Source organism: Thamnophis sirtalis, unplaced genomic scaffold, assembly GCF_051295495.1.
Source record: "Thamnophis sirtalis isolate CommonGarterSnake01/CBP01778 unplaced genomic scaffold, rThaSir2_p1.2 scaffold_2, whole genome shotgun sequence".
In the NCBI taxonomy this organism is placed as follows: Eukaryota; Metazoa; Chordata; class Lepidosauria; order Squamata; family Natricidae; genus Thamnophis; species Thamnophis sirtalis.
In genome coordinates, this window is record NW_028261382.1 from 35,892,892 (window position 1) to 35,911,765 (window position 18,874).

The window sequence follows — 18,874 nt, forward strand, 5'->3', positions numbered from 1 at the left end:
AATGGAAAAGCCATGGCTTCCCCTCTTACAAAATAGCCCTGCTCTCCAAGTTGCATCAGAAACAGAGGACTTCTTTTCCCCTCCATGCTTCACAGGCTTAGTCTTGTGTTGTGTTTTCGGCACGGAGGCCTTTGCGTAGCAAGTCCAGAACAGGGGCTCAAATCCCTAGGAAAACCTTCTCCCTCCATAGAGTCCATAGAACAAACTTAAAACTTGTGAGAAACAAACATGGTGACTGTGGTTTGTACATCACGATCATTACTACCGTGTTTCTCCGAAAATAAGACAGGGTCCTTTAAATATTTTAGGGGAGGGCTTATTTGGGGAAAACAGGGTAGATGTCATTGCGATCCTATTTGTGCGTGTTGGGTGAATCCAGCCACTTCTGGCTTATTTCCAAAAACCGAGGGGGGGAATTGTGAAACAAATCAAGATTTAAAACGAGCTGGAAGCTTTGTTAACTTGTCCTTGAGTTCCGCTGCTACCTAACTTTCATAAAGAAGCTTGGACAGGTTGATACCTTTCCACAGCTTGTAAACTCTGAAGAACTTGATTTCATTGCTTGTATTCTCCATCAATGATCAGCGTGCAAAAATGATCTCTGAAAACAAACCCGGTGCAAATTTAGAGGTTTTAGAATTTTGCAGATGGGGGCAAGGTGGAGAGGAGAAGGCAGGCCACGTTAAGTAAAATCCCGCCTTTATTTAATAATATAATAGCTGCAGGGGAAACTTTTGATTGCTCCTTCTTTTAATGGCTTAATCAGCCGAGAGATCCTGAACAATCAAAAGCTTTTCGATTCTCTTCTGGGGTTTTTTTTTTTTTCCTTCCTTAGCTCTTCTCCAAAGCAAAGAAAACTAATCCTGCTTGATTGGACAAGACCTTTATTAGAAGTAATCAACTAGAGGCTAACTGTAAACTTTTATATGGACTTGGGCTTTAGAATGGATTTGAGGAATCGGGATCATTGATCAAGATTCAGTCTCGGGGGAAAAAAATAATGCAATTTTTGCTGGTGCCTTTATTAAACCTTGCCTTTATGAGTTTTTCCCTTAACCGTTGCCTTCACTCCATTTGAATATATGATTCTGGCGACAATTATAGCCAATTGCATTGTTTTGGCTTTGGAACAACATCTCCCTGATGGAGATAAGACACCGATGTCGGAGAGGCTGGTGAGTATCAAATATTTTGGTGGGAGAGAGAAATGTCTTCCTTCCTTCCTTCCCTCCCTCCCTCCCTCCCTCCCTCCCTCCCCTTGGCCACTGTAGCAATTGACAAAGAGCAAGACAGTCTGAGAATGAAGTATTATCCTGAGAACTTATTCACTTCTATTCAGTTCCGTTCCATTCTTTGCTGTGGTGGCGCAGTGGTTAGAATGCAGTATTGCAGGCTGACTCTGCCAACTGCCAGGGGTTCAATCCACACTCACTGAAGGTTGTCTCAGCCTTCCATCCTTCCGAGTTCAGTAAAATGAGGACCCAGATTGTTGGGGCTGACTCTGTAAACCGCTTAGACAGGGTGTAAAGCATTGTGAAGTGCTATATAAGCCTATGTGCTATTGCTAATCGTATCCTATCCCATCCCTTCCCTTCTCCTGTTCTGTTCTATTCCTATTCCTATTCCTACTCTGTTCTATTCTGTTCCGTTCCATCCCATCCTATTCTCTCTTCTTTTTTGCCCATCCATAGACTTGTAACACTGGTGTCCCTTTCTTTCGCCCTCCCCAGGATGACACAGAACCATATTTCATTGGAATATTCTGCTTCGAAGCGGGCATAAAGATTATCGCGTTGGGCTTTGTTTTTCACAAAGGATCTTATCTCCGCAACGGCTGGAATGTGATGGATTTTGTGGTTGTGCTGACGGGGTAAGTCCCTGCTCCCCCCCCATCCCACCCCCCCTCTCTTTCGCTTCTCTCTCATGTTTCTTAATGAAACTTGGTAATAGCGTTTTTGTGCATCAAAAGGACGGGAAGAGATTAGATGGTTGGAGCAAAGCTCCGTTTAGGCAGCTCCACTTTTGAAAAGAAGTGCGATTGTCACCCGGAATGTTGAAGTACTTTGGTTTCCGTTGACGGGGGCACTTAAGGATGGTTATTATTTTGGGGGGGGGGATGCACTCGTGATTGAACATGACAGGATGTGGGGTTTTCTTTCCAAGAATCCAGGGGAGTGGATTGCTGGGTGTAAAACCATGTGCTATGTGTTTGAAAGCTAACTTATGGATGCAAGATGAATAAGCAAGGCGATGGATATAATTCTTGATGGGACAGACCATATCGCCTAGTTCAGGGGTCGGTAAACTTAAACACTCAAAGAGCCATTTGGACCCGTTTCCCACAGAAAAGAAAACACCGTGAGCCACAAAGGTCCTAACCGGAAGCCCCCTGTTCAATTCTGGAGCTGACCGGAAGTTCAGTTCCCCCACCATAGAGTCTCCTCCTAGCGCGGCATCCTTTTCCCTCTACCTGCCATAACCGAAAGCCCTATCAATTGTGGAGACAACTGGTCCTGTATTTATTTTGTATATAGTCAATCCATTTTTTCCAGTCTCGTTTATATCTCTCATTTGAGTGATCTTTAAAATATGCCGATATTTTAGCCATCTCGGCTAAATTTGTAACTTTCAATGTCCATTCTTGAGTTGTAGGCAGGTCTCCCTTCTTCCAGTATTGCGCCACCAACAGTCTTGCTGCCGTTATTAAGTGCAGGATCAAGTTAGTCTCTACCGCTGTAAAGTCAGTACTTATACCTAGCAAAAATAACTGAGGAGTAAACTTTATCCTTCTTTTGAAGATATTTTGCATAATCCACCATATTTTTATCCAAAATGCCTTAACCTTTTGGCAAGTCCACCATATATGGAAATAGGTAGCATCGAGAGAACCACATCTCCAACATTTGGGTTGTAAATTCGGATACATAGAAGCCAGCTTTTTAGGATCTAAATGCCATCTATAGAACATCTTGTAAAAATTTTCTCTCAGGTTTTGAGCTTTTGTAAATTTCACATTTCTTACCCAATTTTTCCCCCATGTATCCAACATTATTGGTTCTTCAATATTTTGAGCCCACTTTACCATACAATCTTTAACTAACTCTGTTTCCGAATATATCTGTATTAATACATTATATATCCTCTTTATATGCATTAAACTTTGATCTCTTATTTGTTTAAATAAGTTGTCCTCAATTTGGACAAAACCAATTTTTTGATCTATTTTCCATCTAGCCTGTAATTGCCCATACTGGAACCATGTTTGAACTGCCTTCTCCTCTTTTAATACATCTAAGGATTTTAATTGTAGTGCCCCCCCCCAAGAAATTCCAGTTAGCCTATGCTTAAGATCAGGAATGATTTAAATTGTTTAAAGTTAGCTTAGCAAGAAGAAGCTAAGATCAATGTAGAGATGTTATTAATTTCTTTATTTCTTTTTTCTCAATAGATTTTAGACTGTGTTTGTTAAAAATCTATACCGTGTACGGGTTCTGGGAAGTCGGGGGGGGGAGGAGGTGGGGGGTTGGGGGGGAGGGTGGGGGGAGGGAGGGATATATCTTAGGCTAGACACGATGTGTTAGATCTCAATGCAATGTGACTTCACATGTATACTGTTTTTCTTTAATTTTTCTTTAAAAATAGGATAAGCCAAGTACATTAACATATAGTGGAAATACACCAAGGGGAGGAGGAGTAGGGAAGAAGAAAGATGGGTAGAGAGGGATGGGAGAAAGGGTGGTGGGGAAGGTGAAAAGGAAGGGCTGGAGCGGATCTGGAGAGAGGAGTGGTAGAGGGCGGGGGGAAGTAGGGTAGAGGGGGATGATGGAGGGAAGATAGAAAGTTGGAGGGTGGTCGAAGAAAGGTGTATGGAGAATGGAAGAGGTATATTGGGCTTTTATTTTCTGGGGCATTGTTGACAAGAGGAATTGATGCAATTATTGTTTAATACTGTATGGTGTATACATGTGAGTCTATGAAAATGAAAATAAAATATACTAAACAGGAATTGTGGAGACAACTGGGAAACCCTCCCCTTGCCATAGAGTCTTCTCCTGGCACACTGTGCTTCTCTCTCTCCCCCCCCCCCCCCGGAAGCTCCTCTCAAAATTGTGGTGCTGACCGGTGATGGAGCTGCAGCAGAGGGAGGAAAGAGCCACATGCGGCTCCAGAGCCGCAGTTTGCTGACCCCTGGCCTAGTTGATCAAATGTTTTTTGTTTTTTTGGGGTGCATGGTCTTTAGACCTCTTTGAAGTTGGCTGTACCCCCTCCCCCCCGGACATGTTCAGCATGTGCATTGGAGCTGAGATGGAGCGCCAGCTGACGTGCCAGCAGAGAGGGCCCTGCGTGCCACCTGTGGCACATGTGTCATAGGTTAGCCATCACGGATCTAGAGAAGTAGATAAATTGCGTTTGCAGGTTCGCGGACCGGAATGGGATGTTAATAATAGAACGGCGTGACGTGGTCCATTGGAATGTTGTTTTTCTACCCTTGCCTGGGCAATCTTAAAAGTGTTTTGATCAAAGGTAGAATTGCACCGAGCTTGATTTGACGGCTGGCGTATGAAATCCGGGCTCTGCATGGCTGATGATACCAGGATTCCTTTGAAGTGCAAGTCAGTTAATGTCAGGGCATCGGCTTCTCCCTGTGCCTCTAGCTGGGCTGCATTGAAATTGTCGTGTCTTGTAGACGAGGTTCCCGCTAAGGAACCAGTGGGAGCAAAACTGCTTCTCTCTTTATCTATTATTGTTATGTTTTTGGTGGCTGCTGTGACATTTCTTGACAATGAACCTCCGCGGGGAAGAGGTTGTCTGTCAGCATTGGGCTGCTTCCTTTTCAGCTTCGTCCAGATGGAAAGCGTAAGGAAGCATCTTCTCTTCCTCTCCTTCTATCATGGGTGGATGGGAGACTTGGAGGCGGATGACTTAATCCCAACTTGGATTGAACCATGTCGAGTTTGCAAGAGGCGGGCGTGGTGTCTGATAGATTAAGATGGCGGGCTTGTTGACCAGAAGCTTGGAAGTTTGAGACCTAAGCACCGCGTGATAGGGTGAGCTCCTGTTCCTGCCTCAGCTCCCGCCAATCTAGCATGCAAATGCGAGTAGATAAATAGGTACCACTTTGAAGGAGCCAGCGCTGTCTGGAGACGTCTCTGTGGTCATGTGGCCAGCATGACTAAACATCGAAGACGCACAGAACGCTGTTCCCTTCCCATCAAAGGTGGTTCCTATTTTTCTACTTGCATTTTTTACATGCTTTCGAACTATTCAGTTGGCAGAAGCTGGGACAAGTAATGGGAGCTCACTCCATTACGCGGCGCTAGGGATTCGAACCACCGAACTGCTGACCTTCTGATCGACAAGCTCAGCATCAGCCACTGAGCCACCATATCCCCTACCTCTATTTCTTACTCTCCAATAAAACTGAAAAGATCCAGGAAAATCCTGCTGAACTTTGACCTGGCGTCAGTTTTAGACTTTACCAAATATCTCTGGCTGTTTTTAGCACAGGCCATTGGAGGAAATGGCTAATGACCATCACAGCAGGAGTCAGGAATGCAGCAAATAATAATAATAATATGAAGGTCAGATTGATCTCTCTCCCAAAATATGTTTATGGGCCTTTCAGCTACGAAACGATAAATAAATTATTATTATCGGGGGTGCTATTCATTTACCTTCCCTACCGGTTCGCAAATGTGAGTGCTCAGATTTCCGTGCATGTGCTTTTGGTGAACAAAAGGGCCTAAATGGGATGCTGTAGAACCGGGTGCGGGTGGGTGGAGCTGAGAGGTGATATTCAGCAGGTTCCAACCAGTTCTGGAGAACCAATAGTGGAAATTTTGAGTAGTTTGGGGAACCGGTAAATACCACCTCTGGCTGGCCCCGCCCCCAACTATTCTCTGTCTCCCGAGTCCCAGCTGAACAGGAGGGGATGGAGATTTTGCAGTATCCTTCCCCTGGAATGGGGAGGGAATGGAGATTTTGCAGTATCCTTTCCCTGGAGTGGGGAGGGAACAGAGATTTTGCAGTATCCTTCCCCTGGAGTGGGGAAGGAATGTATATTTTACAGTAACCTTCTTCTGGAGTGGGGAGGGAATGGAGATTTTGCAGTATCCTTCCCTTGGAGTGGGGAGGGAATGGAGATTTTGCAGTATCCTTCCCTTGGAGTGGGGAGGGAATGGAGATTTTGCAGTATCCTTCCCCTGGAGTTGGGAGGGAATGGAGATTTTGCAGTATCCTTCCCCTGGAGTTGGGAGGGAATGGAGATTTTGCAGTATCCTTCCCTTGGAGTGGGGAGGGAATGGAGATTTTGCAGTATCCTTCCCCTGGAGTTGGGAGGGAATGGAGATTTTGCCGTATCCTTCCCTTGGAGTGGGGAAGGAATAGAGATTTTGCAGTATCCTTCCCCTGGAGTGGGGAAGGAACGGAGATTTTGCAGTATCCTTCCCTTGGAGTGGGGAGGGAATGGAGATTTTGCAGTATCCTTCCCTTGGAGTGGGGAGGGAATGGAGATTTTGCAGTATCCTTCCCCTGGAGTTGGGAGGGAATGGAGATTTTGCCGTATCCTTCCCTTGGAGTGGGGAAGGAATAGAGATTTTGCAGTATCCTTCCCCTGGAGTGGGGAGGGAATGGAGATTTTGCAGTATCCTTCCCCTGCCATGCCCACAAAGCCACGCCCACAGAACTGCTGGTACAAAATTTTTAATCCCACCACTGGTGGAGCCATCCACGATTTCTGCTACCTTTTCCGACAAACTAGCAGAATACCACTTCTGATTATTATTTCAACAAAGCCCAAGGAATAAAAAACGATTCATTCCACATAACACTGACATTTTTTTCCTCCCCACCCCCTCCTCTCTCTTTCTACCTCCTTGTTCTTCTGCTGGGTTGTTTTACGAGCAGCTTTAAACCTGCCTTCCTTCCCTACCAGTTAATTTAAAGCAGGAAGTGGGCATCAACGTTCTGGCCACGACGAAGGTTATCTTGTGTCTCTGCAGTTTCGACTGTCTCCAGAGAGCGAGAATTGATACAGGAAGCGGGACAGAGCAGGGTCCTTGAGGGTGCTGGTATCTCCAAATTGGCTCATTAATCTCCCTTCTGGCTGGTACACGTTAGGAGACAATTAAAGTAGAAAGCCTGGCAAGGAGGGAATAGAATAATAGATGGGCTTTGGGAGTAAAGGTAAAAGTTTCCCCATTCCAATTGTGTCCTACTCTGCTGGAGGAGTCATCTCCATTTCTAAGCCAAGGGGAGCCAGTGTTGTCCAAAGAGATTTCTGCAATCACATGTAGCTGGCATGACTGTATGCTGTTGTTGTGGCCCGCCAGTGGAGCTGGCAGCAGATTCAGACAGTGAGGAGGTTGGGGAGGAAGATGGGCCACTCCTGGAGTCTGGGGAAGGCTCTGTGTCAGAGGCAGAGAGGGGGCCAGGGCCGTATGCCAGTTATCAGCTGCCTTCAGAGTCAGACATCAGCGAGGCAGAGGAACAGCTGGAGCCTGTTCCCATTGAGCCATTTCTACAAACGTTTGCAAGGCAAGAGATGGTGTGATGCATTGATCAGAGTGGAGCCGAGGTGGCGCAGTGGTTAGAGTGCAGTACTGCAGGCTACTTCAGCTGACTGCTAGTTCGGCAGTTCGGATGTTCAAATCTCACCGGCTCAGGGTTGACTCAGCCTTCCATCCTTCCGAGGTGGGTAAAATGAGGACCCAGACTGTGGGGGCAATATGCTGACTCTGTAAACCGCTTAGAGAGGGCTGAAAGCCCTATGAAGGGGTATATAAGTCTAACTGCTATTGCTATTGCTATTGCTATTGCTATTAAGAATGTGGGATAATCTTCTTCCTCCTCCTCTTCCTCTTTTCCTCCTGGGGCTAAGCAGATCTTTCTGAGACTCTGTGAGATAGGACAGGTAGGCTAACAGCCTTGAGTATGTTGTCACTTCATCTGAAAACCCTTCCTTAAAAATTGAGGGGCTGTCCTAGAGAAGAGGGGCCCAGCCAGGGATGACATTCAGCAGGTTCTGACAGGTTCTGGAGAACCGGTAGCGGAAATTTTGAGTAGTTCGGAGAACCGGCAAATACTACCCCTGGCTGTCCCCAGAGTGGGCTGTGAATTGAGATTTTGCAGGATCCTACCCATGCCAAGCCCACCAAGCTATGCCCATGGAACCAGTACTAAAAAAATTGAATTTCACCAGTGGGCTCAACCTATTCTTCAAAGCACCAGAAAAGGCAGGACCAGAAGCAATGGGTGGAAACTAATCCAGGAGAGAAGCAACCTAGAACTAAGGAGGGATTTCCTGACAGGGAGAAGAATCAGGCAGTGGTACTGCTTGCCACCAGAATTTGTGGGTGCTCCAACAGTGGAGGTTTCCAAGAAGAGATTGGACAGTCAGTTGTCCAGACTGGTGTAGGGTTTCCTGCTTGAGCAGGGGGTTGGACTAGAAGATCTCCAAGGTCCCTTCCAATTTTGTTATTCTGTATTGTGTAATTAATCAGTGGAACAGCTTGCCTCCAGAAGTTGCTCCATTGCTGGAAGTTTTAAAGAAAAAAACTAGACAGCCATTTGTCTGAAATGGCCTAGGGTCTTCTGCTTGTGCAGGGGGTTGGACTAGAAGACCTCCAAGGTCCCTTCCAGCTCTATTCTGATTGATTGAGATACATTTCCCACGAGGTCAGGTTGAAGGAGTTTCAGTTTTGTTTCATTTATTCCTTTATCGGATCGGTTAACCCGCTTTTCATTTTGAATGCAAGTGCTGTAGGGATGCCCAGGGTGGCTTCTCCTGAACCCAGGCCTGCTTGAGCAGGGGGTTGGACTAGAAGACCTCCAAGGTCCCTTCCACCTCTGCTATTCTGAACTCTGAGAATAAGCAGGCCTGGGAAACAGCATAGCACAAACTGGTTTCCTTGCAAAAAAATGGGAAGGATGGAGCAAGACAAATAGCCAGTCTACCCAGAAGGGGCCATTCTGTTGCCAAGGCATCCGAGAATGTCCCACAGCCGTGGCATGAACTCTTGTCTCCTTCATCCCTTTATATATATATATATATATATATATATATATATATATATATATATATATATATATATATATATATATATATATATATATATATATATATATATATATTAAAATTTTCCGGGGAAGGAAAGTTGCAATTTGTCCAAGATCCCTGATAAAACATTCACATCATCGTTTCGGCACGGCCATTAAAAGTCAATTACATTAATGGTGCTTGGTTGGAATTATGCTGAACCAGTGGCACTGGTCAGAGGAGTAGCTGGGCCGAAATAGCCCCTCGATACTTCAGCGTGTCCATTGATCACTCTTTTCCTGCTTGCTCATTTACTTCCCTGGCTCACCAGTCTCTCTCTATCGTTATTATTCCGTGGACTGTGTGGCAAGAGGCGTCAGGGAAATATATTGTATTTATCAAGCTGCGCTGTTTCGCTGTCGGCATCTTTTTTCATTATTATTTTAAAGAAGGGGCTTAGATTTAGAATAGAATAGAATAACAGAGTTGGAAGGGACCTTGGAGGTCTTCTAGTCCAACCCCCTGCCTAGTCAAGAAACCCTACAACACTACAGACAAATGGTTATCCAACATCTTATTTAAAACTTCCAGTGTTGGGGCATTCACAACTTCTGGAGGCAAGTTGTTCCACTGATTAATTGTTCTAATCGTCAGGAAATTACTCCTTAGTTCTAAGTTGCTTCTCTCCTTGATTAGTTTCCACCCATTGCTTCTTGCCCTGCCCTCAGGTGCCTTGGAGAATAGTTTGACTCCCTCTTCTTTGTGGCAACCCCTGATATATTGGAAGACTGCTATCATGTCTCCCCTAGTCCTTCTTTCTATTAAACTAGACATACCCAGTTCCTGCAACCGTTCTTCATGCGTTTTAGCCTCCAGTCCCCTAATCATCTTTGTTGCTCTTCTCTGCACTTTTTAGAGTCTCTGCATCTTTTCTACATCATGGTGATGATTGTCCTCACCGTTAGGAAGTTTCTCCTTAGTTCCAGGAATTAATTCAAGAAAATGCATATAAAATATGGACCGATATTCTTGAATGTTTTTTAAAAGTTTAAAAGTGAAAAAAAATCACGAGTTGTTAGTAGATCGATGATGAACCGTGCTGATTCTGCCTTCATCCCATTGAATGCTTGTATTATTATTATTATTATTTAATAAATGAAGCATGGTAGAGAGAACGCTTGCCAGGGTTGGCGTCACCCAGCATTTTCTATCTTGCGAGATAATATTTTGACTGTTTATTGTGGCTGTGTGTTGTGATTGTGCTCTGGGAGGGTGTCCTGCCAATGGATTTTTGGGATGTGTGCAAAACACAAGCTCTGGAAATGCAGCAGATGGCAAGAAGAAAAGTGTGTGTGGGGGGGGGGGATGAAATTAAGGAAAGCGGTTGAGAAGATTTAAGGCCTGGACTTCAAAGGAAATATATGTGGAAAAAAGCAGAATAGACTCCTTGGTGAGACTCCTTGGTGGGGTGAAACAGAATTTTGGAAGACATTCCAGGAAGTCCTTGACTTATAACTGTTTGTGTAGTGACCGTGTAAAGTTACAATGGCATTGAAAAAAGTGACATGATCGCTTTTCACACTTATTGTAATGACTGAGGCTTCTCAAGAGCATGAAGCAAACTCTGACAAAAAACCCTTTTTTAATTGACTGTGAATTCTGCTCCTTCACCTCCAGCAAAGTCTTTCAAGGGAGGATTTACACTCACAGACCTTATCTGGATTGGAGAGCTGACAGGCCGAGATCTGCAGAACTTGGCAAGGAATCTTGGAGAGTCACAAACCAATTAAGCGAACTAATTGTCTCCTGCAAACTCCACTCCCCTTTCGCTCCTCTTTTATTTCCTCTGGGAGGGACCCTTCATCGTCCTCCTGTGGCCTTACTCCCAAGTCGACCCCCTGTCCTTTAGCTGTTCCTTTCATCTGGCAACTCTGCGCATGCGCACGCTGGGAACAGGCTCCAGCTGTTCTTCTGCCTCCCTGATGTCTGACTCTGAAGGCAGCTGAAAACTGGCATCAACGGAGATTGTGAGCTCAACTGTGGCCGTACATCAAAGACCACCGATAGTTGTGTTTTGGGACTTCTACGTTCGTCCTACCTTTCCACTGTATACGGTGACTATTAAAAATATCTCCTCCATCCTATTCATTTATTTACTTGATTTAGAATTCTTTCAATCCACCTTCATTTAAGATCTCTGGACAGGTGTCAGCAGAAGAGACAAATTGTAGAGATTTTCTGGAAAGAATCGAAACGAGAAGCCCATTTTCACCCTCTGGCTATTCTAAAAATGTTTCCCTTTTTGCTTTCTTGGCTATTCTAAAATTCACCCGATTTATTGCAGGCTGGAGGCTGGAAGCTGAGAATTGGCAACCAGGTTTAAATAATAGAATGGCCTCAAATGTGGAAAAAACTTTTTAAAAGGAGAGAGAAATGAGAGGCAAGAGATTGCACTGCTGTTCTTGGCAAGGAGCAAATCTTGGCAGCCTTTTCCAGATATCCTTAAAGATACCTTCTTTTCATTAAACCTCTAGTTTAATGAAAAGAAGGACCAGGGGTGACAGGATAGCAGTGTTCCGATATTTGAGGGACTGCCGCAAAGAAGAGAGGGTCAAGCTTTTTTCCAAAATACCCAGTGAAAATACTTCTCACTGTCAGAAAGTTCCTCCTTATTTCTAGGTTGAATCTCTCCTTGGTCAGTTTCCAGCCATTATTCCTTGTCTGGCCTTCAGGTGCTTTGGAAAATAGCTTGACCCCCTCCTCTCTGGGGCAGCCCCTAAAATATTGGAAGACTGCTATCCTGTCTCCCCGGGTCCTTCTCTTCCCTAGACTAGCCATGGCCTGTTCCTGCAACCGTTCATCTGTTTGACCCTCCAGTCCCCTAATCCTCTTGGTTGCTCTTCTCTGCGCTCTTTCTAGAGTCTCAATATCCTTTACAGATTAACAGAGTTGGGAGGGACCTTGTAGGTCATCTAGTCCAACCCTCCCACCCACCCAGGAGACCCTACACCATTTTGGACAGATGGGAGTCCAGTCTCTTCTTGAAAGCTTCCAGTGATGAAGCTCCCACAACTGCTGTTCCCTAGGCTGATTGTTCTCACTGTCAGAAAATTCCTCCTTATTTCCAGGTTGAATCTCTCCTTGGTCACTTTCTATCCATTAGTCCTTGTCTGGCCTTCAGGTGCTTTGGAGAACAGGTTGACCCCCCCTCCTCTCCATGGCAGCCCCTCAAATATTGGAAGGCTGCTCTCCCCTGGTCCTTCTCTTTGATAGACAAGACTTGCCTAATTCTCTCAATCCTTTATGGATTAGCCTCCTGACCCCTTATCATCTTTGTTCCTTTGGATTGGAAAACTGCTATCATGATACCCCCAGACCTTTTCTTCATTAGACTAGATACTTCAATAGCGGGTGTGGTGACCTAAAAGTGGAAATCTCGCCTCACATTCAGGAGGCTGTGAGTTCAATCCTAGGTAGAGACAGATATTTTGTCAGAGTTTTGACAACATATTGTGATGAGATAAACCCAGGAGTAAAACACAGCACACAGAGCCTTTAGACAATTAATAGTGGTTTATATATACATATATACAGACAGACACATGGTGGATAAATGCCTTACCACTCAGCTACGGACACAAGGAGAGAAATGAGATACATGACGAGAGAGAGAAACTTACTCTAATGGCCACCTGTTGTGACTCAGCAGAAGTTTGCTGTGAGTTGAGTCGGGATGCAGGAATATTGCTCCAGCTGTTGCTCGTTAGTGTCGTCTTCTGGAGATAAAAGCACTGATGGTGCCACGCCCTGGTTACAGAAGTCAACGTTCATTCGTTCATTCATGGTTCATCGGTCGTAGTTTGTTTGTGAGAGGCACTTGGATAAGTGATTTGCTTTCTGTAACCCTGATTCGAAGAGACACTTGGATAAGTGATTTGCTTTCTTTCTGTAAACCTGGTGTTGCTGTAATAGCTCTTTGTTTTTGCATTCTGCTGCGTAACCTTTTTGCCAGAGACTTTATTTATGTTTATTTTGGGCACGCAGCCAGCGTGAGCCAGGACTGATAAAGTTATTTCCTTTTAAGTCTGTCTGACTGTCATCTGTGAACGAGCGAAGAAGGGGGGTCAGAACAGCCACCTATACATAGACACCTCTTAAAAAGGTAAATGACTTGGGTGGATCCCATCAGAGTCTTAAAGAGGCAATACATGTATTGCTGAATCATCCTCATTGCATCAGCTTACAGTTTACACCTTGCAATCTTACGTCTGCAGAACAAAACTCCGCACTGGTGACAGGAAGGGCATCTGGCCATTAAAACACTTGGCTAGCTCCATTCAGTTTCCCAGACTTCACTCCACCAGGGATTATAGGGTTGTTAAATGATGATGATGACAAGATACTTCTTTCAAGCTTCTTTCAAAACGTCTTGCTGCAGGGACAACTTTCAAACCCAGGTTGCATTTCAGCAAGCCTGTTGTGGCCCGGACAGTGATGAGGTTGGGGAGGAACATGGGCCAGGCCTCGAGTCTGGGGGAAGCTCTGATGAGGGCTCTGTGTCGAAGACAGAGAGGGGGCCAGGGCCGTATGCCAGTTATCAACTGCCTTCAGAGTCAGACATCAGTGAGGCAGAAGAACAGCTGGAGACTGTTCCCAGTGTGCGCATGCGCAGAGTTGCCAAACAAAGGGAAGAGCTAAAGAACAGGGGTTGACTTGGGAGGAAGGCCACAGGGGGATGGTGAATGGCCCCTCCCAGAGGAAATAAAAGAGCAGCAAAAGGGGAGTGGAATTTGCAGGAGGCAATTAGTTCCCATAATTGTTTTGTGATTCTCTGAGACTCCTTGCCAAGTTTTGCAGATATCGGCCTGGCAGCTCTCCAAGCCAGATAAGGTCTGTGACTGTAAATCCTCCCTTGAAAGACTTTGCTGGATGTGAATGAGCAGAATTCACAGTAAATCAATAAAAAAGTTTTTTGGGTGGGGGGGCGACCAGGAGTTTGCTTCACACTCTTGGGAAGCCTCGGTCAGAACAAATCTGAAGTTTTTGGCCCAAGCTCAGAATATCCTGTAACTTGAACCAAATGCCTATAGAATTCAACGAAATGTACTGGCTTGGTTCCTTCCACCTTGAAGAAATTTCCTCCTGGGTAAATAGATCTACCACTGGGCGGCCAAATCTATTCCAACCCACCTTTTCTCCAAACCCTTTCACGATTTGTCAGAAACTCTTTCCTTGAAAGACTGCTGGATCTTTGAAAAAGAATGTTTCCTACTGAGGAACGTGTGTTTTTTTCCTCTCTCTCCCCCGAACGGACATAGAAAAATGCCTTCTCGGTATATTTAAAGCCTGCCTATTTTTAACAAGGCACACTGGCAAGATTAGCGGGTTTGATCATTTATGATAATTTCCTCATGGCTAAAATATCTTTCATTAGCGCTGCCATTCAAGGCCGGGGTGGGGGAATATTAAGTCGCGTGTTCCGATTTCATCCCTTTTGACGGCAGAGACGAATTCTTTTTAAGAATTGCCTGCAGGCGAGACGTTTTAGCCGTGAACACCAATAAGACCAAGGAGGTTATGGTGGACTATAGAAGGAATAGATCAGACATCTCCATCAATGGAGACCGAGTGGAGCAAGTGGCCAGTTTTAAGTTTCTGGGTGTTGTCATAAAAGAGGACAGTGAGGAAGATGGGCCAGTCCTGGAGTCTGGGGAAGGCTCTGGTGAGGGCTCTGTGTTGAAGACAGAGAGGGGGCCAGGGCCGTATGCCAGTTATCAGCTGCCTTCAGAGAGACATCAGTGAGGCAGAAGAGCAGCTGGAGCCTGTTCCCAGTGTGTACATGCGCAGAGTTGCCAGACAAAGGGAACAGCTAAGAAACAGGGGTCGACTCGGGAGTAAGGCCACAAGGTCCCTTCCAACTCTGTTATTTTCTATTCCATATTCTACATTAATCTTCATCGAGAGACGAGTCCGTTGGGTCGATACGGCGACCTTAGATCATCTTATTAAGGCAGCCGACTCAACTTGGGTCCGAATAACTCCCGTTGTTTTTCTTTTGAGCCTTGCTTCAAATTAATTACGCCTGCCTTGGTGCCTCTCCTTAGCATGGTAATTATTCAGCAAGTGGTACATACTTTTCAATCCCGCTTTCAGGCGGCACCATGAAAAAAAAAGGAGATTTCATTTCACTTGAAGAGCACAGTCAAAGCTTCCAGGTGCGGAAGACACTGCTTTGATCAGAAACCAGCTACTCTGACCTCATTTCTGCCTTTCTGCCGAACAGCTGGAATCGTCCCAGTTCTCTTGACCTTATGCCCTCTTGTTATGATCCGCCAGTGGCCTGCAGAGCTGGCAGCAGAGTCAGACAGGGAGGAGGTTGGGGAGGAACATGGGCCAGTCCTGGAGTCTGGGAAAGAATCTGGTGAGGGCTCTGTGTCGGAGGCAGAGAGGGGGCCAGGGCCGTCTGACAGTTATCAGCTGCCTCCGGAGTCAGACATCAGCAAGGCAGAAGAACGGCTGGAGCCTGTTCCCAGTGTGCGCATGTGCAGAGGTGCCCGAAGGCAAGAACAATTAAGAACAAAAGGGTGATTCGGGAGTAAGGCTTGGAGATGATTGGACCCTCCCATAAGACATAAAAGAGGCGCAAAGGGGCGTGAGCCTTTGTGGGAAGCAATTAGTTCATCTAGTCAGTTCAAGCTCAGAAGTCCATGCTTTGATTTACAGTTCCTTCCAAATAAGCCAAATTGGGCCCATTGTGAGGTTCAGTAATACAATAGAAGACCTCCAAGGTCCCTTCCAACTCTGTTATTCTATTCTATTCTATTCTATTCTATTCTATTCTACTCTACTCTACTCTACTCTACTCTACTCTACTCTATTCTACTCTACTCTATTTTCTATTCTGTTCTATTCTACTCTACTGTATATTCTATTCTGTTCTATTCTACTCTATTCTACTCTACTCTTCTTAATTCTATTCTATTCTACTCTACTCTTCTATATTCTACTCTACTCTATTTTCTATTCTGTTTTATTCTACTCTACTCTACTCTATATTCTATTCTATTCTATTCTATTCTATTTACTCTACTCTATATTCTATTCTACTCTACTTTACTCTATTTTCTATTCTATTCTATTCTATTCTACTCTACTCTACACTACTGTATATTCTATTCTGTTCTATTCTACTTTATTCTACTCTACTCTTCTTAATTCTATTCTCTTCTACTCTACTCTTCTATATTCTCTTCTACTCTACTCTCCTATATCCTATTCTACTCTACTCTTCTATATCCTATTCTACTCTACTCTATTTTCTATTCTGTTCTATTCTACTCTACTGTATATTCTATTCTGTTCTATTCTACTCTATTCTACTCTACTCTTCTTAATTCTATTCTATTCTACTCTACTCTTCTATATTCTACTCTACTCTACTCTACTCTACTCTATTTTCTATTCTGTTTTATTCTACTCTACTCTACTGTATATTCTATTCTATTCTGTTCTACTCTACTCTATATTCTATTCTATTCTATTTACTCTACTCTATATTCTACTCTACTTTACTCTATTTTCTATTCTATTCTATTCTACTCTACTCTACACTACTGTATATTCTATTCTATTCTACTCTATTCTACTCTACTCTTCTTAATTCTATTCTACTCTACTCTTCTATATTCTCTTCTACTCTACTCTTCTATATTCTATTCTACTCTACTCTTCTATATCCTATTCTACTCTACTCTATTTTCTATTCTGTTCTATTCTACTCTATTCTACACTATTCTATTCTATTCTACATTCTGGAAACATATTTCCAACTTTGGGAGCCGGGAGGGAGAAGGAACTAATTGTTGCCCAGTTTTGAATCTCACGGAGGAGGGAACACCAAAGAACCAGACATTTGTTAGCCAGAAGATCAACACATCCATGGGACCTTCAGGCTAGGGACCAAAGACCACAGACAATAGCAAGAGAAATGATTAGGGGCTGGAGGCTAAAACCTATGAGTAACAGTTGCAGGGAATGGGTAGGTCTTGTCTGACGAAGAGAAGAACGAGGGGTGGTATGATAGCGGTCTTCACAGAGAAGAGGGGGGTCAACCTATTCTCCAAAGGGCCTGAAGGCCAGACGAGAAGCAACAGGTGGAAACTTACCAAGGAGAGAAGAAACCTAAGGGGAAATGTCCCGACAGTGAGAACAATGAAATAATGGAACAGCTCGTGCCCCAGAGTTGTGAGTGCTCCATTGTTGGAGGTTATGATTATCGTGCCTGGATCGGAAGACCTCCAAGGTCCCTTCCAACTCTGTTGTTCAAATTCCAGATGATCCCCAGAAATGGCAAACCAAAACACTTGTAGCTTTGATCAGTGGTGGGTTTCAAAAATTGTTCGAACCTACTCTGTGGGTGTGGCCTCCTTTGTGGGAGTGGCTTGCCGGCCATGTGACAGGATGGGAGTGGCTTGCCGCCCATGTGACCGGATATGAAGATGCCGACGACACTTGTCAGAACCACCTTAAATTACCTCACACACAGCACTGGCATGCATAAGAATAGGATGTAAACTTGTTTTTTAAAAGGCATCTTTGGTTTGCGTTAAAACAACTTCAACACACGCAATGTTCTGATTGCACCACAAACGCAGTAGTCATCCTTACCTTTCACAGAGCCACTGAGTTTTATAAATAGAAGCATGATAGTGTAGAATAATCATATCCAAGGACCAGTGGTGGGTTTCAAAATTTTTTGGAACCTCTTCTGTAGGTGTGGCCTGCTTTCCGGGTCCACTGGTGGAACCTCTTCTAACCGGTTCGGTAGATTTGACAAACCGGTTCTACCGAATAGGTGCGAACTGGTAGGAAGCCACCTCTGGCTTTGATCTTTGTGCACAGGATGCTTTTGCTATGCTTTTCTTTATCTGCAGGAGTTGGGCTTTTCTCCAGCTTTCCTGAAGCTACCCTAGCTATCTCTTTACAGCTCTGGTTACTCTCGGAGTACCAATTATCAGTGGAATTTTGGGCTGATGATGTACAAAGCCCTGTAGAACGGCGGGCGTGTTGTTGTTTTAATTGATTTGTAGAGGGGAGGGAACCGTGACTGTGTAGAGGCGGAGAGAGGCCTGGGCATTTAGCTTACACAACAATTGCATTTGATGTTGTAACGTGAACTGGGTTTTATAAGGCAGCCTTGTAGAAAGGCAAATATTGGCAAAGGAAGCTGGGGGAAACCATCTGTTATGGATTCTGTCTCCCTTACACATAAAAGGAGCTTTAGGCTGGGTACAATTCAGGGTAAATCAATAAGAGGTACACAGCACTGTAGTTTTTTAAAATCAGAGGGAGCCTGTTTTACTATTCTCTCTAAACACCCTTTTCGTGTTTCAATTGCAACATCCTCTTCTGGGTTGGCTTTTGGGTCTTTCTCAGGGATTAACCCCAGGGAATAACAGAACACCAGAGATGGAAGGGACCTTGGAGGTCTTCTAGCCCAACCCCCTTCTCAAGCAAGAGACCCTATGCCACATCAGGCAAATGGCCACCTGTTAAAATATTCACGACTGAGAGAGAGACATGGGAACAAGGTCAGCCAATGAATAGGCATAGCAACTAAGCCAGCCAATAGCAACTTAAACAGATCTGCATCTGTGCAGAGAACTGAAACAGAAACCTAAGCAGCCTGCTGCTCTGAGAAGTAAACTAGCAGTCTGGGCTTGTCTGCTGAAATGAAACTAACTGCTTGTGTTTGTCTGTAACTCTGCTACCTTGGGTTTACTTGGAAGAACCACTTGTTGGCATTGTACATTTATTTAATGAATCCAGTTGAATCAG

The 18,874-nt window shown here is 44.6% G+C and overlaps 1 protein-coding gene across 1 annotated transcript in view; it reads left to right on the forward strand.

Annotated features, from left to right (window-relative positions):
- CACNA1B (calcium voltage-gated channel subunit alpha1 B) overlaps positions 1-18,874 on the forward strand; it is a 180,012-nt gene that overhangs the window by 5,843 nt on the left and 155,295 nt on the right. The window contains exons 2-3 of the mRNA XM_087707623.1: positions 1,045-1,175; positions 1,731-1,870. Of these exons, the coding sequence (XP_087563749.1) occupies positions 1,045-1,175; positions 1,731-1,870 (271 nt within the window). The remainder of the gene's footprint in view (positions 1-1,044; positions 1,176-1,730; positions 1,871-18,874) is intronic.